The 24,598-nt window shown below is 38.2% G+C and overlaps 1 protein-coding gene across 1 annotated transcript; it reads left to right on the top strand.

The window, feature by feature from the left end:
* Positions 1 to 860: 860 nt before the first annotated feature.
* On the top strand, positions 861 to 24,201 carry LOC115961758 (glutamate receptor 2.9-like). Its single transcript, XM_031080683.1, has 5 exons — positions 861 to 1,184; positions 18,784 to 20,114; positions 22,173 to 22,485; positions 23,080 to 23,486; positions 23,575 to 24,201. Exons 1-5 carry the CDS (start codon positions 914 to 916, stop codon positions 24,199 to 24,201), a joined length of 2,949 nt encoding a protein of 982 aa, XP_030936543.1. The 5' UTR covers positions 861 to 913.
* The last annotated feature ends 397 nt before the right edge of the window (positions 24,202 to 24,598 follow it).

Here is a 24,598-nt window from a genome sequence, read left to right as displayed (position 1 = left end):
AAAACACCGCTATAGGGCCCGAAAAAGTGGTATTTCCCTAATTATTTCCGAAACAGTGCTCTGTTGCTAAATATTTCAAAAATTAATGCTAATGGGCCATTTTGGCCCACTTTTGAGACAAAGTTGGTAGTTTAGCGCAAAGTCACTACACTATCTCCAAAGATGTCTTCTTCAAGGAAATTTTCTAGTCCTTTCAATAATGTCCAAAAACAAATAGATTAAACCTGAATTTTAAAATATTATATACATTTTGTGTGTCTATAATGTAAGTTTACATTGCTAATGTAAGTTTACATTGCTAATGTAATGTAAACTTATAAAAGTTGTCAAATAGATTCTATAAAAGCCCTTTTTAAATTTCAAATGGGCGACAGCCCCCATTTCACAAACTTTAGAAAACAATAGGTTTTGGTTTTTTGTTTTTATTTTTGGAGAATCACTTTTGAGATGAAATTGGTAGTCCAGTGCAAAGCCACTCTACACTAATCTCCAAAGAAGCCTTCATCAACGAAATTTCCCAGTCCTCTCAACGATGTCCAAGACAAACAGACTAGACAGGAACGCAGAAATCATACGATAAGAACACTTTAAATCTTTGTTTTTTTAATTTGATAATTAAGAATACTTTAAATCTGATAGTTGTAAACAGCACCTTCAAAGGCAAACAAGACGTTGAAACCAAAGCTGATTGAAGAAAAACTACAGCACCACGTAACTTGGGAAGACAAGAACAAACTTCAAAAAGAAAAGAACCTCACTTTCTGAGAGTAAAGAATAATAATTTTTTAGTTATTTGGTTTCAACTTTCAAGTTTTAACTTCAACGCATAGATATCTTATTCTTATATATAGGCTTATATATTATTCTTCAAATCCTGCAAGGAATCTTAAAGCTTCCAAGTACCAAGATACTCATGAAGATACCTACCCGCAGAAATGCTTTTTCTCTTTTCTTCTTCTTCATTATTCTTTCCGAAACTAATTTCTTGGCCAAGACACAAAACACGACAATCCCAGTTAATGTGGGTGTCATTCTTAACGATGATACATGGAATGGGAAGATGGGTTTCAGTTGCATCAACATGTCCCTTGAAGACTTCTATGCTTCCAATAGTCACTACAGAACCAGGGTAGTTCTTAACTCAAGGGACTCCAAAAGTGATGTTGTTGGAGCAGCTGCTGCAGGTTATCTCTCTCTCTCTCTACCTTATTCTTCTTCGCTGTGAATTCATTCCAGACTGTAGTTAAGTCTCGTGGTAGATGATAAGTCTCGTTTTCTATTTCTTTATTCTATCATTCACTCTCCAATATTTTCCTCTTAGCCCTTCGAAATTGTAGCTATGGGCCGGGATTAACGGATTAAGTGATTAACAATACTATAAAAATCTGATTTTGAGCTCAATAAAATAAGTAGCGGATTAATGAATTTATTGTGATCGAATCATTGATTAAGTGTGCATTTGATACCAACTTATTTAGCATTTTGTTGAAAATTTGCTAAAATATATTTGTGTTTTGAAAAGGTGAAAAAAATATAGTTTTAAAAAACTATACATAATTGCTAAAAACTAAAAAAATAAGTTGGACACAAATAGACACTAAGCTATGAGTTAAGGACTTTGCATGACTTAAAAACTCAGAATTTTCAAGGCATATACCATTCATTAAATTTAGGCCAAAATACCATATTGTTTCCTAAAGTTTACTTCGTAAGCGATTTTCATCCCTAAAGTTTCAAATAATGGTCCCTGAATTTTAAAAAATGAGAGCTATTAATACTTTCATTGACTTCCGTTAGTTTCTTTGCTTATGTATCTAATGGAGCAATGATGTGGCAAAATTTTTGTTAAAAAATATTGGGAAAAAAAACTTTCCCCCTTTATGTTTGGGATAGTTTTCAATTCTCCTCCTTATCTTTGAAACCAACCAATTTTCCCCATTATGTTTTGGAAATGGGCGAATACCCCAAATCTGTTACCCCTTTTTTTTTTTTTTTTTTTTTTCATTTAAATCCAATGAAACCTTTAAAAAAAATAATTAGTCTTCCATGGCAAGAGAAAAAGTTGAGAATTGCATTATTATTTTTTTGGATTGCATTTGTAATCATTTTGATTCCATTAGATTTAATTATAAAAGTATAGGATTGAGAGAATTTGCTCATTTTCCAAACATAAATGAGGAAATTAGTTGGTTTCAAAGATAAGAGGGAGGATTGTGAACTACCCCAAATATAAAGGGGGAAAAAAACCTTTTTCCCCAACAAAATTACAAATGTAATCTAGACCCAAACCCATTTCTTTTTTCCAAATTCAAGCCCAAATCTAGAAAACATTCATACTTTCCCCAAATTTAAACCCATACCTATTTGAGAGAGAGACCATTGTCCTTCTCCAAAATGAACATTTTGTTTACTTATTTTTTAAAAAATGGTTAATTGATAGTGCTCATTTGAAACTTAAGGACAATTAACACCCATTAAATAAACTTTAACTAGGTAAACTTTATTAATCAATAGTGTATTTTGGCCTAATATTAATCTACCATTTAGAGTAAACAAGTGTGCATGTGCTAAAATGAAAATCACAATACATACATGACTTTTATATATTGACCATATCAATAATATTCTCATTTACCTTAAATTAATCTTACATTAACACTATCCAAATTTCTCCACAACAAAACTTTCTCCTAAGAGTTATCTTCATGTTCATGCTCATTATTTAAACTTGTTTATGGTAAGAATGACGTCATAGAAAAAGAAGGAAGAGTCGTCACAGCTCAAACATACTCTTTGTTAGGGGGATAACATCTTGGGGAGTTTTCAATTGAGTAGTTAATATAACATATTAAGACACCACTAATATTTGAAAAGAAAGAAATATACCAATTTCAATGGCAGCATCGCTTTTGTCTTCTCCTAATTAATCTTATTTATTGGATAAATTTAAGAATTTATCAAAGGAAAAAAAAAAAAAAAAACAATGCAGAAAAGGAAAGAAGTAGTTAATAATAGGCAATTAAAATTGAAGAATATATTACCTAAAAAATTTCGAAGACTATGAATAGGAATTGAAATTCTTAAAAGAAACTGGACAATTGTACATAGAGTCATGAAGCATGGGAAGAAGAAAAATTTCAAAAGTGATACTGAATTCAAGCCCATAAAGCCATTCAATGGCTTCAGAACAACAACTATTTCTCTCCCCCCACCTCAAACTCTCACCTTATTCTTCATCTATGCCGTAGAAGTTAACAATTGTCACTTTGATACTGCATTGTATGTAACCAAAAATGAAAATACACAATTCCTTGACGTTTTTAAATGTAAACGTGGTATAAATTTGTGTAGCCACATGGTGCAATTAGAAGATGTCAATAAAAAGTTAAATATTTCGTTTATTATTATTATATATAGATATATGTGTGTGTAGGTGCACGCGCTTGCGTGTGCATGTGAGAGTGTCTGATACTGAATGTGTGTATTATAATTTGTTTATTTTCATTATAACATTATTTTTGTGAATTGTGATGTGTGTGAATATGTGCATGTATAGTATAAATATAATATAACTTTATATAATTTAATAATTAGGAAATATAAAGGGTTTGTTACATGTGTGTCCATTGTTATCATGTTATAATAACTTTTTGTTAAATAGTTAGTAATTAAAGAAAAAGAATAGTAAATTTAGTCATTGTTCAAACATTTGATTGGTTAAATAAACATTTAGACTGTAATAGAAAATTTAGTCATTGTTCAAACATTTGGCAGATTGTAATAGACACGGTAATGTAATAGTTATTTCTATGATTTAGCTATTTAGTAGTTTAGTTATATTTTTATTACAGGGAATAATCATTCTTTATGAATAGCTATTCTTTAAAATGAGGAATAACTATTCATTTCTAAAAGGATTGTAATAACTATTTCTAAAAAGATTGTAATAACTATTTTAGTGAGTGCATTAATTTTTAAAATTAATATATTTCCAAATAAACAAACTTTCCACATGTACATAATAATTATGAAAATTAAAAATCATAAAAAAAAAAAAAAAACTAAGCTCTCTTTCAAATTTAAAAAAATATTATTTCTTAGGAAATATAATTATATGAGTAAGATATTTCCTAAAATATATTTTAAGTTTGATTTAAAATGCTTTCATTCCATTGTCTTCGGGGTTCTATTATTCTATTATCACCAAACCAATGAATAGTAATAAGTATTACATTACAACATATTGTATTCCTTGTAACACCTATTCTTATTCCTATGTAATTACCATTACAGTCTACCAAACGTGCCCTTAGTGTATTATCTATGTATTGATGAGTGTAGTTGTGTGGGTCAATAAGTAATACAGTGCAAGTATGTTGAGTTTTGTCATTTAATTTAAAATAGCTTTATAAAAAAAATAGCAAATAGACAATAACGAATGCATAAAAATATAAATTTTAGACAAACTTAACAAAATAAAATGGTCACAGCCACCCACATTGACAATAGATAATGCAAACTAATAACGAACTATTATGTAATGATTTCAAAATATGAAAGCTAGTAGAAAGAAATTGTAAGACTTCATGTATTTGATTTTTTTTTTTTTTTTTTTTGATAACTTGATATATTGAAGTCTTTTTTTATTAATTTAAAAAAAAATTTAAATTTCTTAATAATGTGTCTGAAAAAAATTCTTGGACCCACCACTGTTTGGACCCACCATTGATAGAACCTTTTCCTTCTCAATAATAATTTCCACATAGGACTTCTTGTGAAATTATTATAAAAAATAATGTTGTCTCTCTAGAATTTCTCTAAAGTTGAGAGAAAATCCAATTATATTAAATTAATTTAGTAATTTTGGTGCAAGTATTTATCACTTATTACATATTAAAATGTGGCACTACTTTTAATAAGAACTATTTCTTTTTTAAATATAAGAATTCTATAGCATATTGAAATTGTAGGGACTGGCTTTGGTTCCTAAGCCCAAAAGATGAATGGGTTAAGGCCCAAAGAGCCCAATACAATGAATTTATAGAGAGTGGTCTTAAAAGCTAGATTTCAATGGATCAAACAACACGCAGAGTGAATCAAAGATAGCAAGAAAGTAAAGGAAAACAAGTATTGTACTAAGAAAACCTTCCTCGGCTAAATTCGAGGAAAGTGGTCTTTATATATATCACTCTTAAACTTGGGTACAATTTCAGTTCTTGTTACTACAGTGTTTTCTCTATAGATGTTTTGATGCATTAAATGTGGAAAAGACCCCTGAACAGTGTAGGATGCATTAAATGTGGAGGTAGCCACCATTTCCTCAATCATGTCAGGGCTAATCCCCTTTCCATAGCTCCTTCTCAACGGTAGGACCTCCTTTGGCAACATGCCATTGACGGGGTCTTGCTGTCTGAGGGTGTGATCTCCTCGGAACAGCATTGGCCTCCTCAGCTTTAGGTATGACATGTGGCAACGCCACTTCGTCAAATTTCTACACTCCATAATAGCCCCTCAAAACTCCGGTTTTTTCTCTCATCGGAGGAGGAAAGTGGGGTTTTGACCCTGGACAATTAATTCCACACGCTTCATTGAATTCCACACGTGAGAACGTCACTTCTCGTGCCTCGTAACCGTTCTGGTGCTTCGGAGTCTGCAACGTCTTCATTAAATGCTCCAGGAGGCGCTTTGTTCCCCACGTCCTACGGTGAGATGGAGATCCTACGACTGGCATCTCTCCTCAAATTTTAGGCGGGATAACTCCCACTCAATTCTGCCTCCTATATAAGGCGCCTGAGGGATTCATTTCCCCCACTTTCAAAATCGTCGCACTCTCAAGGCTTCTCAAATCCTCCATCTTTTAAGACTTCACAAACCTCAAACTTTCAAGAAGCTTCAAAAGTGACCCTTGTCTTTACTCCTCGGCCTTCTACTTTTTGTTTCTTCTTCACAAATACCTCCTTCATTTCTCTTTAGTCTGCTCTGATAGGTAGGTTCACTCATTTAGTTGACACCCCCGCATGTATGGAAGGGTTTAAGGCCTTGTACCACATTCCCCGAGGCGTTTACCTGCAATACTACTCTCCGGGCGAGTGGTTTACCCACAAAAGGGAAGGGGAGGTTGTCATTCCCATGATAGCCTTCATAGAAGGGGGAATAAGGCTTCCCATAGGTAGTGTGACTAGGGACTATCTAATCGCCCATAAGCTGTGCCCCCACCAATGTGCGCCTAACTTGTTTAGGGTCTTAGGTAGTGTAGATGCTCTCAATGAGCAGATGAGGTTGAACCTCACCTAGCACGACGTCGTCTGGATGTACGAGTGCCATCTACTCGCAGGTTTGGAGTATTACCTTAAGTCTACGTCTTCTGTCGTTAGGCTCGTTTCGTGTCTCCCTAAATCCAACAAATGCATGAAAGACGAGTACCTAATCGCCTCCGGTGAATGGCATGACAATCTTCACTGCCTAACCCAGGAGGGGGAACCAGGTGGGGTGCCTTAGGTTTAGGTCCTTTGACACAGGGCTCAACTCTATGGTCCGCCCTCTTTTCATTTTCTTTTTCTTTTTCTTTTTCTGGTTCCTTTACACTTTTGTTTTCTTCTGACTGCGAGTTCGTCTTTCTAACCGTGATTTTGCTTCTCAACGGTTTTTGCAGATAAGAGACACGTGGCTCCCAACTTGAACTTTGTCAACGTCTCTGATCTTAACAAGGTGCTGAGGTCCGAGGTGTTTGTGAGCGAGGACAGATAGTTGTGAGCCGTTCATCTCATCCTCAACTTCAAGCCTTTGTCTGACAAATTTCAGGACGTGGGCAACGCGATCAAAGCGAGTGACCCCTGGTTAGCACGAATTGACGTCTCGGTGCCTGGATTCTTGGCCCGAGAAGACATTATGCCCGTTGAGCTGCCCTCCAATCGCGCTCCCCTCGAAGTGGCAATTCCGAAAGAAGAAATAGCTTCTTCGCATCTGTCACTTGAGGTGGAGATAGGCTAGTTTCATCTCGAGGAAGAGGGAAAGGAGCAAAAAGAGCTTGTGATTCAGGTCTCTGATTCGAAAGGCGAGCTTGGCAGGTCCTCCATCGTTCGTTCCCCCAAGTTCATAATTGCCCAAGTGGACAAAAGCTTCGAGGAGGAAGAAGAAATGGCCCTGAATAGGAAGAAAGGCCTAAAGGAGCTCCTTGCGGAAAGGAATAAAGGGCTGGCACCCAAGGACACCTCAGGGTCCCAGCCTCTTCCTACTCTCCCCTCCCCCTCCTTCTCCTACGGTAAACCCATTTGTTGTTGCCAATCTGAAGAAGAAAAGGAAGGAGAAGGAGGTGACCGAGAAAGGGGAGGTGGTTTCCCAAAAGGAGCCCAAGTAATAGAAGACAGCCAAGGGCCAGGGGAGGGCTTCCTCAGTTGAGAGTAAGGAGGCCGAGCATTCTACTGACGTGGGCCTCTAAAATCCCGCTTGGGGCCCTTGGCTGGAGCTAGACGAGGCAGCCATTCCATGGAACTCCACCATCAGGGAGTTTCAGAAAGGGCACGCCCACTACCTGGTCGAGGCCCTGAAGCCTCTCCTTCTACCAAAGGACATGGTTGCGTTGAAGAATATGAGGCAACCATACCTCTTTCTGTCCTTGAAGAGGGATCTGGCCTTGGTAAATTCCTCAGCATGCCTCACTAATATCATGTCAGGTCATTTTTCTCTTATTTAATAACATACTCATCTGTCGTTTCTGTGTAGGCCATCCAAGAGGTGTTTACAGCCGAGGAATGGGTGAGGGTATTCCAAAATGAGATTAGGGTCGAGGCCAACCCCCGTGCCAGACCAACAAGGCTCTAGGCGTCGCTGAGCAAAAGAAAAATGAGCTCACGGCGAAGTTGACAACTAAGGAGATGGAGTGAAAGAGCGCTGAGGCTAGCCTGAAGAATGCTTAGGACCAAGCTGAGGAGCAGCACAAAAGGCTTCACTATGCTGAAATAGAGTTGGCCAACGCCAGACAGCAGGTCCAAGAGTTGAAGGCAGATTTAGAGAAGGCCAAGTAGGCTGCTCGGACGGCCAAGGAAGCTGCAGGGGCTTCGGAGTAGGCATCCTATGACCGTGGGGTGCAAGAAACCAAGGTCCATTTGGCGGAGGAGCTAGCGGAGGTCTGTAGGGACTATTACCAAGAAGTGTGGGTAGAGGCGCTCAACCTGGTAGCTGTCCCTGCTGCTTCCGAGTGGAGGAAGGTTGAGAACATTTATTACCTTACAGACATCCGTGAAGTTCCAACTACACTCCCTCCTCCCGCTGCCCTTACACCAACCTCCTCTGAGCAACCCTTCATCACCTAAGCCTCTCTTCCTCCTACTGAGGTCTCCAAAGGACCTGACAAGGCTGGTGACCAAGGCCAGGGGACTGAGGTGGCTAAAGGTAAAGGGGCTGGCCAGGGTGGTTCTTGACCAGAGGACAAGGGTAAGGACAAGGAGGTCAAGCCCTTGCCAGAGGTCAAGGGTTCAGAAGCTACCCTCAAGCCCAAGGATGCCGCTCCCAAGGCCAAGAATGTTGTTCCCAAGGCAAAGGAACCTAATCCCCAATCCAAGGAAGTTGATCCCAAGGCCACCAATCCTCCTGTCTCCCAGCCGGGTAGCAAATATGACCCTCCTCCAACCAAGGCATAGCTTTAGGATCTTTTCCTTTTACTTATTGTTATTTTTTCTTTTTCTTTGTATATAATTTTCCTTTGTTATGGCAATTTGCCATGTTTGAGATGTAACTCCTTTCTTAATCAATGAAAAGACATAGACTTTTGCTTTTGTGGGACTTTGTTTTTCTTGCAATATTTGTCTTTGGTTGGCTGTAGTTATTTTTTTACTCCTTGCTGAGGCTTTAGATTGATGTTGCTTCTAAGGGTGAATACCCATACTTTAACAAAAGTTAATAGTAATGAATTTTTGCTAAGTCAAATGAATTAAACCCGTGTAAACAGTGAAAAGGATGACCATCACCTTGACTAAGATATATTCTGACCCCTTAAGTTAACAGTTAGTCATGCAATTAACAGTCCAACTATTGTCTTTCATGTGATTAGTAGTGTGGTTGGACAGCTTTACCTTATTCAGGGCATTTGGCACCTAGTAACTCAACTTTAAGAAACAAACTCTGTGTACCCCAAGTAAATAGTTCAAAGGATGAAGGGTACTTCTGGATTTACTCCTTAACCTCAAATGATAGTGAAGCTCATGCCTATTCAAGGTACATAATCCAGGAAGGCCCTTATACTTATAATTTCACTTAGCACTTCATTCCATAGGGGGCTTGTATAAGTACAAGTGTTAATTTACCCAAGGTATGTGGTCCGAGGAGTCAGGCACGACCAATATTCTGTTTAACACTTAAACAAATAATGGAGAGTGTTAATTTATCCAAGGCATGTGGTTTGAGGAACTAGTCATAACCAAGGTTCTGTTTAACATTTAAATAAATAATGGGAAGTATTAATTTACTCAAGGTATGTGGTCCAAGGGGCCAGACATGACCAAGATTCTGTTTAATACTTAGAGAAATTATGGGAAGTATTAATTTACCTAAGGTATGTGGTCCAAGGGGCAAGGTATGACCAAAGTTCTATTTAATACTTAGAGAAATAATGGGAAGTATTAATTTACCCAAGGTATGTGGTTCGAGGGGCTAGGCATGACCAAGGTTCTGTTTAATACTGAGAGAAATAATGGGAAGTTTTAATTTACCCAAGGTATGTGGTTCGAGGAGCCAGGCATGACTAAGATTCTGTTTAATATCCACTTAAGTAACCAGGAATATTAATTTACCCAAAGTATGTGGTCCGAGGAGCCAGACATGTCCAAGGTTCTGTTTAATATTCCTACAGGTAATCAAGAATATTAATTTACCCGAAATATGTGGTCCGAGGAGCCAGACATGACCAAGGTTCTGTTTGATATTCATACAGGTAATTGATGCAACGCATAATGTCATAAATGGAAACATGGCAGAGTTGCCTTTCACTAATAATAGTACCTTCGTAGGTTATTTACATTCCAAGGTCACAGTACAACTTTTTCGTCCAAATCTTCTGGGAAGTACGCACCTATGCTTGTCACCAAGGTGATACGGTATGGCCCTTCCCAATTGGGCCCTAACTTCCCCCATGTTGGGTTTTTTGCAGTATCCACAACCTTTCTCAGTACCAAGTCCCCAGGGGCCAATGGCCTTAACTTTACACTTGAATCATACCCCTGTTTGAGCTTCTGCTGATAGTATGCTAATTGAACTATGACACTTTCTCTCCACTCCTCGACTAGATCTAGGCTTTTTTCTAGTAGATGGTCGTTGTTGTCTGGAGCGAATAAGCTAGTCCTCAACGTTGGGAATCCAGTCTCTAGAGGAGTCATAGCCTCGGCCCCGTAAGTCATTAAAAAGGGTGTCTCCCCCGTCGACCTACGAGGGGTAGTCTGATATGTCCAGAGGACATGTAGAAGCTTATCCACCCATTTGCCCTTTGCATCATCTAATCTCTTTTTGAGTCCATTCACTATGACCTTATTGATAGCCTTAGCTTGCCTGTTCTCCTAGGGATAAGCTAGAGTGGAATATCTATTTGTAATACCAATTCATAACAGTATCTTCTAAAAGCTTTGCTATCAAACTGAAGTCCGTTGTTTAAGATGAGGGTGTGAGGAATCCCAAACTGAGTGACAATGTTCTTCCACACAAACCTTTTGGCATCCACGTCCCTAATGTTTGCCAGCGACTCAGCTTCAACCCACTCAGTAAAGTAATCAGTGCCGACCAAAAGCCATTGCTTATTTCCTGCTGTTTTGGGGAAAGGCCCCAAAATGTCTAAGCCCCACTGAGCAAAAGGCTAGGGACTAGATAAAGGATTAAGAATTCCCTCTGGTTGGTGAATGTTAGGAGCAAATCTCTAACATTGGTCACACTTCTTCACATACTTTTGTTCTTCTCTTTGCATATTGGCCCACCAATATCCCTAAGTAAGGGCCCGGTGAGACAAGGATTCGCCTCCTATATGGCTCCCACAAATCTCTTCATGCAACTCTTCTAGGAGCACTGCTTCAGGATGGATGCACAGCAAATATCGCCCCGAAAAAGAGCGCTTGTACAACTTTCGGTCATCGGACAGCCAAAATTGAGGAGCCTTTTTTCACACTTTGTTAGCCTCCCCCTTCTCCTCGGGCAAGATGTCATCCTTAAGGAATAGGACAATAGGATCCATCCAACCAAGTCCCACCCTAAGTTGATGAATCTGGACCTTCTTCCTCTCCATCTCGGTAAGGTTGCATAGATTCTCGACTAGGATGACCCGAGGTAAACTCTGCGCCGAGGAGGTTGCAAGAGTGGCAAGGGAATCAGCATGTGTATTTTTGCTTCTAGGAATTTGGTGTAAGGAAAAAGAGTCAAATCCTGATTACAAGTGCCTAGCCTAGTTCAGATACTCTTGCATTCTCACATCTTTGGCTTCCAATTCTTCCTTTATTTGGCCTACAACCAACCTCGAATTTGAAAACATCTCCACTGCTTTTCCTTCCATTTTCTGAACCATAACCATTACTACCAGCAAAGCCTCGTACTCATCCTCATTGTTCGTGGCCGAAAAGCCCAATCTTAAGGATTTCTCAATGATGATCCTTTCAAGAGATACTATAACCAGCCCCACCCCTGATCCCCTTTGGTTTGCTACGCTATCAACATACACCTTCCAAGATAGAGGCTCCTGCAAGGAGACCATCACAACTGATTTTCTATCCATACTTGGTCTTTCATCGTTTTCTTCAAACGAAGGCTCAACAAACTCAGCTACTAAATTGGCGAGGACCTGGCCCTTTATAGAAGTGTGAAGCATGTATTTAATATTGAAGGCTCCTAGGATCGTTGCCCATTTTGCAACCCTCCTTGTGTAATCAACTTTCCGAAGCAGTGATCGGAGAGGAAGTTGGGTTAAAACCATAAACAATATGAGCCTGGAAGTAATTTAAGAGCTTTCGCGTAGCATGCACTACTACCAAGATGGCCCTCTCCAGTGGTAAGTAGCAAACCTCTGCCTCATGTAATGATTTGCTCACATAATAAACTGGTCTCTGCACCCCATTATCATCCCGCACCAGTACCAGACTCACCGCATGTGAGGCTACAGCAATGTAAGCGAACAAAACCTTATTCTCCTTGGGTTTGGACATAATAGGTGGCTGAGAAAGATATTCTTTCAATTGCTAGAAGGCCGAGGAACACTCTTCCGTCCATTTGAATCCCTTCCACTTATGCAACAACTGGAAGAAGGGCCTATACCTGTCCGTTGACCAAAAAATGAATCCATTCAAAGTGACAGTCTTTCCTATCAACTTCTGGACCTCTTTGGGATTTCGAGGAGGCTGCAGGTCATTGATTGCTCTAATCTGATCTGGGTCGACTTCAATTCCGCGATGGGTAACCATATAACCCAGAAACTTGCCAAAGCCTACTCCAAAAGAACACTTAGTAGCATTGAGGTGCAATTTATGTCTTCTTAGTGTCTCGAAAATATTTGTGAGATCATTTATGTGCTCAGACTCCACTGTACTCTTTACCACCATATCGTCTATGTAGACCTCAGTATTTTTGCCTAGTTGTGGTTCGAACATTCTGGTCATCATTTTCTGATAAATAGACCCCGCATTCTTCAGCCCAAATGGGCATCACTTTGTAATGATAATTCCCTGTGGGCGTAACGAAAGAAGTCTTCTCCTAGTCATTCAGAGCTAACGGTATCTAATGATATCCCTGGAAAGCATCCAAAAAGCTCATCCAAGGGTGTCCCGTGGTCGCATCCACCAGCTGAACTATCTGAGGCAAGGGAAAAGGATCCTTTGGGCAAACCTTATTTAAATCTGTGAAGGCCACACACACCCGCCATTTTCCACTTTTCTTCTTCACCACTCCTGTGTTAGCCAACCACTTAGGGTAAAACACCTCATTTATGTCCCCATCCCACTTAAGTTTAAGTACTTCATCCTTGACAGCATCAGAATGTTCCTTAGATGAGCACCGAGGTGGTTGCCTTTTGGGGACGACAGACGGATTGACGTTTAAATGATGAAAAATGAAGTCCGGATCCACCCCAAGGGTTTCGTAGGTGCTCCATGCAAATACATCGATGTTTTTTCAAAGGAAATCTATCAGCTTTTCCTTCTCCCGAGGAGGCAACTGAACTCTGAATTGAAAGAATTTCTCCTCATCGTCACCAATGACACCTCTTTCCAATTGCTCACATTTCACCCCCTCTTCCTCCACTTCCATGGATAGCACTAGCACCTTTGATTGCTATAAAGTCCGTCCCTATAGAAGCTAAGGACTCACCCCCAATCTGATGTTTAATTGCGGCCACCATGCATTGTCTAGCCATGGATTGGCTCCTCACCAGCTCCTCAACCCGATTCACAGACAGATACTTCACTTTCAAGTGTAGGGTGGAAGGCATGACCCCCATGGCGTGAAGCCAAGGCCTTGCCACAATAGCCGTGTAAGGGAGTAGGCATTTACCACGATGAAGTTCACTTCCACAACCCATATCCCTGTCTAAACGAATAGTCGAATTTGGCCTTTTGGAAAGATAACCTTCCCATCAAACCCTATTAAATGGGAATCATAGCAGTTTAGGTCTTTGGACCTCAGCTTCAGTCCCTTAATTAGGTCAGGGCTCTACGCTGTTACCCTGATCTACCAACACTCTCTTCACATCATACCCAGCTATTCTAAGGGTGACCACCAGAGCATCATCATGTGGCTGCAAGGTCCCAACTTTGTCCTCATCGGAAAAGCTTAAAGCTGGTTAGACCCCCACTCTACTCCTCTACGAATCAGGGGGCGAGTCTTTGATAGATGGCTAAGCTATAAACAGCACCCTGGATGGTCGAGAACTAGTCCTTCCTAGAGCAACAAGAATGACATGAATTGTACTCGAAGGTGGTCTTGTAGAAGCGTCTCTCTAAGCTCTCGACCCCGCTTGACCACCTTACCCACTAGGCTGATACATGAATTGCTTCAACTTTCCAATTTTGACTAACTGCTCCAAGTGACTCCACAACATCCTGTAATCTTCAGTAGTCTGCCCCCGCTCCTGGTGGTATTGGCAGTGGAGACTTTGGTTGCACTTCGTGGGGTCTCCTCCCATCTTATTTGGCCATTGAAAGTATGGCTCATGCTTAATTTTCTCTAGGATTTGGTGTACTAGCTCTCAGAACACAGTATTGACTACTTGAGTAGTAGTAGATCCTGAATGCCCCACAAAATCTCTCCGAGGTTGGTTGTTATTGTACTATCCGACTTGAAATCCCTTCTATCCTGAGGGACCACCTTAACTTTCCCCTTTCCTTGTTGCTGGTCCTCCTCGACCCGCTTATACTAGTCAATGCGGTTCATGAGCCGATGCACACTTCTGATTGGTTTCCTAGTTAAAGATTTTCTCAAGTCGTGCTCGGCAGGCAAGCCGACCTTGAAAATCCTTATAGCTATGTCATCAAAATCCCCATCTATCTCATTGAACATCTCCCAGTACCTATCGGAGTACGTTTTCAAGGTCTTCCCCTCCCGCATTGCCATGGACAACAAAGAGTCCAAAGGCTGAGGAACCCTGTTGTAAGTCACAAAACGAGGTCCAAAGGTTACGTAAGCTAAGGAGTTGATAGAGCCTTTTTTCAGGCCGTCAAACCACCTCATCACCACAGGCCCCAAACTGGATGGAAACACCTTGCACATTAGGTCCTCGCTTTTAGAATGTAAAACCATTCTCTGGTTGAAGTGGCTCACATGCTTCACAGGATCCGTTCTTCCATTGTACATGGTGAATGTTGGTTGAGTAAAACACCAAGGAAGCTTTCCCCTTTCAATCCTATGCATAAACAATGATTTAGAGATCTGGTTAAGAGCCCTGCTTATAGCATCATTGCCCAGACCTTTGCGAGGTGGACTTTTACTCCTCTGTTTGTAATGATGGTCTTCATCGTACGAAAAAGACTCATTGGGAGGAGTCCTGGACCTCGGCCTGTAGCTACCATCTCCCTTATCATCGGAAGAAGGTTCAAAATCTGAGGGAGTCCTTCTTCATTGCTTGCGGCGTAGCCTCCTGCGAAGACGGTTAATCTCCAATTGCAAGCTTTTGGTATTCTTCTAGTGAGAGATGTGACTCCTGCCTTGAGACTGGCTCTTGCTAGTATGCGTGGTGTGCACACTAACCTCACGGTCCTTCCTCCGCTCAAGGTTGAGGAACTGATCTTGACGTTGGGAACCAATAGACTCCTCCTGTTCTTGCCCTAATCCTACCATGGTTGGATGTTGAACTCACTAAAGCTCAAGCCTTCCCCACAGACGGTGCCAATTGTAGGGCTTGGCTTTGGTTCCTAAACCCAAAAGATAAATGAGTTAAGGCCTATAGAGCCCAATACAATGAATTTGTAAAGAGTGGGCTAAAAAGCTAGACTTCAATGGATTAAACAACACGCACAGTGAATCAAATATAGTAAGAAAATAAAGGAAAATAAGTTTTGTACTAAGAAAACCTTCCTTGGCTAAATCCGAGGAGAGTGGTCCTTATATATAAATATATATATATTTATATATATATATATATATATATCACTCTTAAACTTGAGTACAATTTCAGTTCTTGTTGCTACAGTGTTTTATCTACAGATGTTTTGGTCCTCTCTCCTTGGAGGGTCTCTTACGTTATATAGCTCCCTTTAGATGATCTTGGCCCTCCATTTGTTGATCGTTCAGGCCACTACTTGAGTGCTTGTCCCATCAAACACCTTCCCAAACCCCTTGTGAGTTGCGGCAGCCAAGACAACACTGTTCAGGGGTCTTCTCCACATAAATGCAGCCAAGAAATTTGATAGGATGCATTAAATGTAGAGGCAACCACCATCCCCTCAGTCATGTTCGGACTAACCCCCTTTCCGTAGCTCTTTCTCAATGGTAGGACCTCCTCTAGCAACATGCCATTGACGAGGCCTTACCATCCGAGGGTGTGATCTCCTTGGAACGGAATTGGCCTCCTCGGGTTTAGGTATGACACGTGGCAACACCACTTCATCAAATTTCTACACCCCACAGAAATTTTAATTTAAAATTTTTTATTTAGACAAATCTTTATTTTTTAAAAAAATTAAAAAAAGACCCTTATCATTTGATAGAAAGAGTATTATTTTGAATTTGAATTGAGTTAGATAATTCAAGAATGAAATCTTTCTAAAACTATAATTAAAAAACATAAATCATAATATAGGGAAAATTTAAACTTAAATTAAGAATATAATCTAAAAGGAAAAAATTGAACTCTCATTTTTTATTTTTCCAACGTCTCCATCAAGAATTAAAATATAATGATCAAAACCATAGTTTATAAAACTAACTCTAAAACATAACACAGATCAAAGTCATAAGGTAGACATAATAAAAGAAAACCAAATAATACAACAACAAAAGCCAAACTATAATAGTCCAGAAACCTAAAAAAAAAATAAAAAAAATAAAAAGACAAAAGACAAAATACTTTTTTTTTTTTTTTTGGATACCAATCAAAGGAAGCATTAGAACATAGAGTTTGCAAAATTGCTGGGTGCACCCAGCTGTGGTGGATAGGCACTCTAGTTGCCAAGTCAGCTAAAGAGTAAACATTACTAAGAATAGTCCTGGAAACAAAAAGAACTTTAAAAACAAGACCATGCTGCTGTAGAGCTAGGACATCGGCAACCATAGACTTTTCTTGCCAACTAGGTACACATTACATATTGTAGACTTGGACTATTCTTCTACTGCTACTCAAAACCAAAATCTTGTTAAACCCAAGGCTCCTAGCTCGAATAGCTGCCTCCACAAGAGCTTCCTGAGCTGCATCAAAACCTGTTGCTGCTGCACTACTAGTACACCCCGTGAACATGGTCATTCCTTGAAGGTTAGTGGCTTCAAAAGCATAGGCACTCCTTTTTTATTTTTTCTCCTAGCTACAGAAATTTTGATGATTAAATCCCAAGGCCCTCCAATTCTTTGATTTGCTGAACAGTGATTCACAAGCTGCCTAATGTTGATTCTTGTCACAAGTTTGAGCAGTTAGTATTACTTCCATAGGATTGGGTGTCTTGCCTTCATGAACCACAAGGTTTCTGTGATTCCACATAGTCCAAAGGTAGGTGAAGATGGATTGAAGATAGTCCATCATATCTTTATTCATCTGCTTATATCTGATCAAGATGTTACCAACCCAGACTTGAACCAATGTACTGCTTAACTCAGATGTGTGGACAGCTAAAGGAGAACCATGCCAGCAGGCTCTAGCAAAGGTGCAATAGAGGAACAAATGGGAAGCAGATTCATCCTCTGCATTACACAGAGGACAAGTACTGGTAGTTGGGATTCCTCTATTTCTTAAGGTAAGGAAGGTAGGGAGGCTGTCATGCATTAAGTTTCCACACAAAATTGCCAATTTTTTGGAGGACTTTCACCTTCCATATGAGATTCCACACCTCAGAAGGGAATTGGTTTGGCCTGTGTTAAATTGGGGGGAGGGTGAGCAGACTCCTTAAGCAGCAAATTGTAGGCATTCTTGACTTTAAAATCCCCTGAGCTAGAATGTTTCCACAGAAGTCTATCCGCAACTGCACCTGTCTTAGAGATGGGAATTCTCATAATTTTAGGGCATTGAGGGAAAGGATAAATAGCTCTAACCAAGTCAGATTTCCAAGCACCAGAACCATGATCAATTAGATCAGCTGCAGTGCCTGTGGTTAGGCTTGGGTTTTGCAGGTTCTGTGAATGACATGGAAACCAATCAGGGTGGTTAAGAGGAATATCCGACCCTCTTCCAATCCACCATCTGCCTTCCCTAAGTTTTGGGTTATCCTGTTTGATGATATTCCTCCAAACTAGGAGTGGTGAGGTTTAGGTGAACAATTATGTATAGAGCACCTAGGAAAATATTTGGCTTTGAAAGTTTTGGCAAGAAGGGACTAAGGGTTATGGCTTATTCTCCAAAATTGCTTTGCAAGCATGGCTTGCTTCATTAGACTTACTAATACAAATAAACTACTACCATATAGCTAAAGCTAAAGTTATGTTATATCAAATCTGAGATATCGATGGTACTATAGACAAGTAATTTGAGGCCAAATGTCCCTATTTTTTAAATGGGTTTCAATTTGTGCTAACTGTCATTTCATCTTATTTATACAATTTTGAATGTATGATACTTCTAACCTATATAAAATTATTTTAAGTCCATCTAAAATTACTTAATCTAAAAATATTTCTAACTCATTCTATTTAGATTCCATTTGAAATTACGTCCAATTTATTTAAAACCTAAATTTTCTTACAAAAACTTATTACTAGTTCAAATATAAATATCAATTAAAAATTATATTATGTTTTAGAAGTTAATTTTTCATTTCTTATTTAAAAAATGAATGCATGAAATAAATTCATTGCATCACAATAACAAAAATTAAGTTAAGAAGTAAAATAATATATTTTTTTCTAAATTAAAATACATAAGCATGAACAATTTGTACTTTCTACTAAGAATATTCTTACAAGGCTTTTTTAGGAATTAGGAGTTAGCAAAATATAATAATCACTATGTTTAGCTTATGTAAGAATTATAAAATACATCTAATTGCATATTTTAAAATGCAATATGCATATGCACCGTGTTATAAGTTAGTTAAGTATAATGGATAGTTACCAAATTTTGTCTTTGAATTTAATTTCCTAATAACTTAGATTTTGATTGGATTTCTCTTTGTTTTTGAGTTACAGCCCTAGACCTGATTAGAACTGTGGAAGTCGAAGCCATTATTGGACCACAAAATTCTATGGAAGCCAACTTCGTCATTGATCTTGGGAAGAAAGCCCAAGTGCCCATTATATCATTCTCAGCAACAAGTCCTTCTCTTACTTCCCTTCGCAGTCCATATTTTTTCAGAGTCGCTCAAAATGACTCATCTCAACTAAAAGCTATAAGTGCAATTATCCGAGCCTTTGGCTGGAGAGAAGTTGTGCCAATCTATATAGATACTGACTATGGGCAAAGTATAATACCTTTCTTGATTGATGCCTTGCAAGATGTTGATGCTCGTATCTCCTATCGAAGTGTCATTCCTCCAATGGCCACAGATGAACAAATTGAACAAGAACTTTGTAAGTTGAAAACAATGCAAACTAGAGTCTTCATAGTGCACATGCCACCCAATCTTGGTTCTCAGCTTTTCACCAATGCAAAAGAGATAGGAATGATGAGTGAAGGCTATGTTTGGATCATGACCAGTGCTATCACCAATTCCATTCACCTGATAGAATCTTTAGTACTCCGTGACTCAATGCAAGGGGTATTGGGTGTAAAGACTGATATTTTAGAAACATCTGAGCTTGAAAATTTTACAATTCGATGGAAAAGGAAATTCCATCAAGACAACCCAACCATTTTGAATGTTGAATTAGATGTTATAGGTCTATGGGCATATGATGCTGCTTCAGCATTAGCAAGGGCAATTGAGAAGGCTTGGACTACAAATTTTGGCTTTGAAAAGACAACTACTTCAAGTAACTCAACTGATCTTGCAATCTCTCTAAATGGTCCCAAACTTAGCAAAGCATTATTGAGCACAAGATTTAATGGCCTTGCTGGAGAGTTTAGTCTCCATAATGAGCAACAACAATCATCGAATTTTCAGATAATTAATGTGAATGGTAATGGAGAAAGAGTGATTGCATTTTGGACTCCAGAAAATGGACTCATAAGGAAATTGAATTCTACCAACGAAAGCATGTATTCTACTTCCAAGGAAAATGTAGGACCCATTATATGGCCGGGTGATTCATGGTGTGTCCCAAAAGGTTGGGAAATTCCACCAAACGGGAAGAAGTTGAGAATAGGAGTTCCTGTGAAGGATGCTTGTACTGAATTTGTTAAGGTGACACATGATCCTAGCACTAACACAAAACATGTCACAGGTTATAGCATAGACATCTTCAAAGCTGTAATGGAAACACTGCCATATGCTGTTAGCTACGAGTTCATTCCCTTTGCAAAGCCTAATGGGGACAGCGCTGGTACATATAATGATATGGTCTATCAAGTATATCTTGGGGTTAGTAACAAACTACATCTTACTGCATTTTGAATTATATCTAACATAAGTACATACATACCACAAAAGACAAAGTTTGGCTTTAAACATATTTAGAACCTTGTGCTTCAACCACTAATAGGAAGAGGACATTAAATCCTTATCATGTGCAATACACATGACTCATTTAGCCCAATCAATCAAGTGATGTTATGTGCATTGCACGTGAAAGAACACAAGTAACTTATTGGAAGTTGGAGTTCAAGGCTTCAAATATGTTTTGAGCTAAACCATTTCCTACAATGAAAATACTCATGCTATTCAAGAAGAAATTAGCCAAAAAAAGGACTGATGATGATAGAAATTCATTTCATTTTATTTTGTGGGTGAATTTGTCACTAATAGACTGATTGCCCAAACATTCAAGGAGAACCTTTATTATATATATATATATATATATATATATATATATATATATTCATTTAGATTTTGCTTTCTAATCTTGTTTTTGTGTATGTGGAAAAGTGTGACTACCTCTATAGGTGAGGTAGAGTGAAAGAAACAAGTAGAAAATTTGCCGAGAGATATGAAATTTTTTGTACCATAGAAGAGAGGCGAAAATTCGCCTCACAAGAGAGAGGCAAAATCAAAAGGCAAACTCTATGTGCCCTCTGACTTGAAATTTTCATAGTTCGCTTGACACTTGGAAGGAGCGAAGTGTGTGAGGCAAAATTATGCAGAAAAAATTGCTGTTTTTCGCAGTTTTTTAGCCAAAAGTTGTAATAATTGATATGTAAAATGTTTCTAATGACGGGAAATTGTTTCTAATTTTTTAATAATATTTATTTTTTATTTTACACAAAAACTTCACATATTTATCTTAGAAACAATAAAAATAGTGTGGGTCTTTTTCAAAAGTGTTAGACTTGGTTGTATCTTGAGAACAAAATTTGTAGTAACTCCTTAGCAACAGGTGTGGGGACACATATTGAGTAAGGAAAAGACTGTTTGTACCAAGTCTTGTTCTTTATTTACTTGTTTCATCTTTCCATTGTTATTCAGAAATTTCCCAACAAACCACGACCAAGATCACGATCCCTTTGAACTATTGGACTCTGATGTCGAGCATGTCCTTTTGTCAGTTAGAGAAAACTAACAAAACTTTCTCAATAGCTCCTCTCGAACGTACTTCTAGTTAACCGTTCTTCACGGGATTGCAATGACCTCATGAGTTCATCAAACGAAATTGTCCAAGCTCTTTCACTTTTCAATGGCCACGACACCATGTTCAAATTTTAGCTTCAAAGAGTAAGAATCCTCTCACTGATACGAACATCTCAGACATCTTCAGTATTTCTCCTCATTTGATTTGTAACTACGTACCAAGACTCCTGTGAAATAGTTAGAAACTGACTCAGGCTCCTTCATGTGAAGAGCTTCAAACTCTCCTATTTGTGTTAGAAGGCGAGTCTTTTTCACTTTATTGATGCCTTTGTGAGAGGTTTGGAGAATCTCCCACACTTATTGCATTTGCCAATTTCTCATACATGGCATCATCTAGTAATGGATAAATGAGTAACGGCTTGTTAATCCTTCTGAGTTGGATTCAAAGTGGCTTCATTAATTTCCAGGCTCCATATATCCTTTCTCAACTATCTACCAAACATCTTGTGATCCGAGTATTAAATTGCCAAAAGTGCATCCCATTCATTGCTATATTTTCCAGAAATATGGTGCTCTGATACCAATTTATTGGAATTTGAAGGCACACACAAGTACGTAGAGGGGATATGAGAAACACTTGACTACTCCAAATGTTTTAGAAACAATTAAGAACTCAATATTTTTTTTTCTTACAACAAGTGAGAAGATTACATAGGTATAAACAATTATTTGTTACATGTATAACTCCTAATGCTATACGTGAATATAATTAATTTCATACATGAATAATACTAAGTACATTTCTAGAAAGATATGTCCAATATATCTAGAAATCATGTTTATTCCCTACTATATCTAAACAATGGTGCTTAATTAGTACTGAGATTGACGGATATAAATATTTTACTTTGACAGAAATTTGATGCTGTGGTAGGAGATACAACTATTATTGCAAACAGGTCTAACTATGTCGACTTCACATTGCCATACACGGAATCTGGGGTAACAATGGTAGTGCCAATCAATGACAACAATAGGAAAAGTGCATGGGTGTTCTTGAAGCCTTTAACTTGGGACCTTTGGATGACAAGTGGGTGTTTCTTTGTCTTCATTGGCTTTGTAGTTTGGGTTCTTGAACATCGAGTAAATGATGAATTTCGCGGGCCTCCATTGCATGAGATTGGAACAAGCTTGTGGTACTCCTTCTCAACCATGGTTTTTGCGCAGAGTGAGTTCCCTTCACCATTTTCAAATTTTTTATAATACTAATGAATAGTTCAAATACTTGGGACAAGGACCATGCAAAATGCATCAACTACATATATTCACCTCTTGTAGGCTAATTACAGCTTTAGAAACTTCTTTCATAGAAACCAGAAGGTAAGGAATATCCATACTTCAAAAACAATCAAGTAGTAAACTATTTGTCCATCCTGCATGCCTATCTACAATGCCAAAAAATTGTCTGAAACTATAATATTACTGCCTAAGATTCCTTAAATTCTCTTTTATCATGCATAAAAACAAGTCAGACTAATAGGGATGTTAGTGATAGTATAAATGTTACTATATAAATATTACAAATTGATATGTCATTCATCACAAAAGCGATTCAAATATTTATTTATTATGTTATTGAAGAGACAGTAATCACATTTAATGTCATGTTAGTTTGTAAGGTTTTTATAATAAAGTGATAATAGTGTTAACATTTCCCATAGACTAATGGTATACTTGGATAATATCTCAATCTCATATTAACTTTTCATATATATGATGCAATTATGTTCTTTTCCAAAACCCATTTGAATATAATTTGTAGGGGAGGCATTGGTAAGCAACTTTGCTAGGTTTGTGATGATCATATGGGTTTTTGTGGTGCTCATTCTCACTCAAAGTTACACAGCAAGTTTGGCATCACTCTTAACAGTTCAACAGCTTCAACCAACTGTTACTGATGTCAACCAACTTATTAAGAGTGGGGTGTATGTTGGCTACCATGAAGCTTCTTTTGTTTCGGGAATCCTAAAAGAAATGAATTTTGATGAAAATAAGCTGAAGGAATATAAATCTATAGAAGAATGTGATGAACTTTTATCAAAAGGAAGTGCAAATGGTGGTATAGCTGCTGCTTTTGATAACACCCCTTGCATGAAGCTTTTTCAACGAAAATATTGCTCCAAATATACTATGGTTGGATCAATATATAAAACTGATGGGTTTGGCTTTGTAAGCTCTCTCTCTCTCTCATGTGTTCGTGTGTTTGTTTAGGTGTGTAGTTGCTCATGTAGTTTTCTTTTATTTTAATGTGTCATAGGTCTTTCCAATAGGTTCCCCTCTAGTATCTGATGTTTCAAGAGCAATCTTAAATGTAACTGAAGGAGAGAAGATGAAAGAGATTGAAAAAAAATGGCTAGGGGAACAAACCAATTGTCCAGATTCTAACACCCAAGATTCTTCTGGTAGCCTCAGTTTTGCAAGCTTTTCTGGCCTGTTCCTCATTGCGGGGATCGCTTCCTTGTCTGCTCTCATCATCTCTGTTTCTATGTTCCTTTACAAGGAGAGACAACAAATCTTGATTCGCTTTAATTCAGAAAGCTCAATATGGAGAAGAATTTATCATACCTTAAGAATCTTTGACAGAAGAGACCTCAGCTCGCATGCTTTTAGGAATAGTGCACCTCGAAATGGCGTAGACAGTGATCACGTTATTGGAACAACTGATGCCTCAACAAACACTAACTGCCCACAAAATTCATCAAGATTTTTAGTCCACACGAACTCCCACTTTTCTTTCTCAGAAGAATCCGGAATGCCTACTAGAGAATCTGGTGATCCCAATCCAAATGGTCAAGCATTTCAATTAGCACTAGCTATTGAGTTAAGTGACCACCCAAATCAAGAGAGTCCAAAAACTCCAGAAAGAGCTCTTGAAAACTGTTAATATACTTTCATTAAGTTTCCTAAATAAGCTCAAGTTTGTTCATACGTTTTGTTAAGTTTATTATGAAAATTACGTAAACACAATTTTTAGTTAAGAAACTTATGTTTCATGGGTCTAGTTACAGTTAGAAGAATTTGTTGTTTATGGGTTTCTCTTATTCTGTCCTAAGAACAACTCTAGTCTATAGTTCTTAACTTGGATAGGAAGGTGAGGATAATTTTGATTGTTGCTGGGTTGGATTTGATGTTGAGAAAGTCTTCTTTGTTTGGATACCCAATAAATGTTGAAGATAAAAAAAATAGTTTTCTTTAATTTAATTTGTTTATGATTTATGCGATTTTGAATTTTAAAGAATTTATTTTATTTCTTTAAAGTGATTTACGCTATTTATTTGACG

Source organism: Quercus lobata, chromosome 9 (assembly GCF_001633185.2).
Source record: "Quercus lobata isolate SW786 chromosome 9, ValleyOak3.0 Primary Assembly, whole genome shotgun sequence".
Taxonomy (NCBI): domain Eukaryota; kingdom Viridiplantae; phylum Streptophyta; class Magnoliopsida; order Fagales; family Fagaceae; genus Quercus; species Quercus lobata.
The sequence above is the reverse complement of the archived record's forward strand: the minus strand, read 5'-3'. Positions and strand labels throughout refer to the sequence as shown.

Excerpts from the sequence above, each read along its gene's own strand:
- LOC115961758 (XM_031080683.1), top strand. The coding sequence starts at position 914 with ATGAAGATACCTACCCGCAGAAATGCTTTTTCTCTTTTCTTCTTCTTC. Across the intron at positions 22,486-23,079 it reads AACCATGGTTTTTGCGCAGA|GGGAGGCATTGGTAAGCAAC; the intron begins GTGAGTTCCCTT and ends TATAATTTGTAG. Across the intron at positions 23,487-23,574 it reads AAACTGATGGGTTTGGCTTT|GTCTTTCCAATAGGTTCCCC; the intron begins GTAAGCTCTCTC and ends AATGTGTCATAG.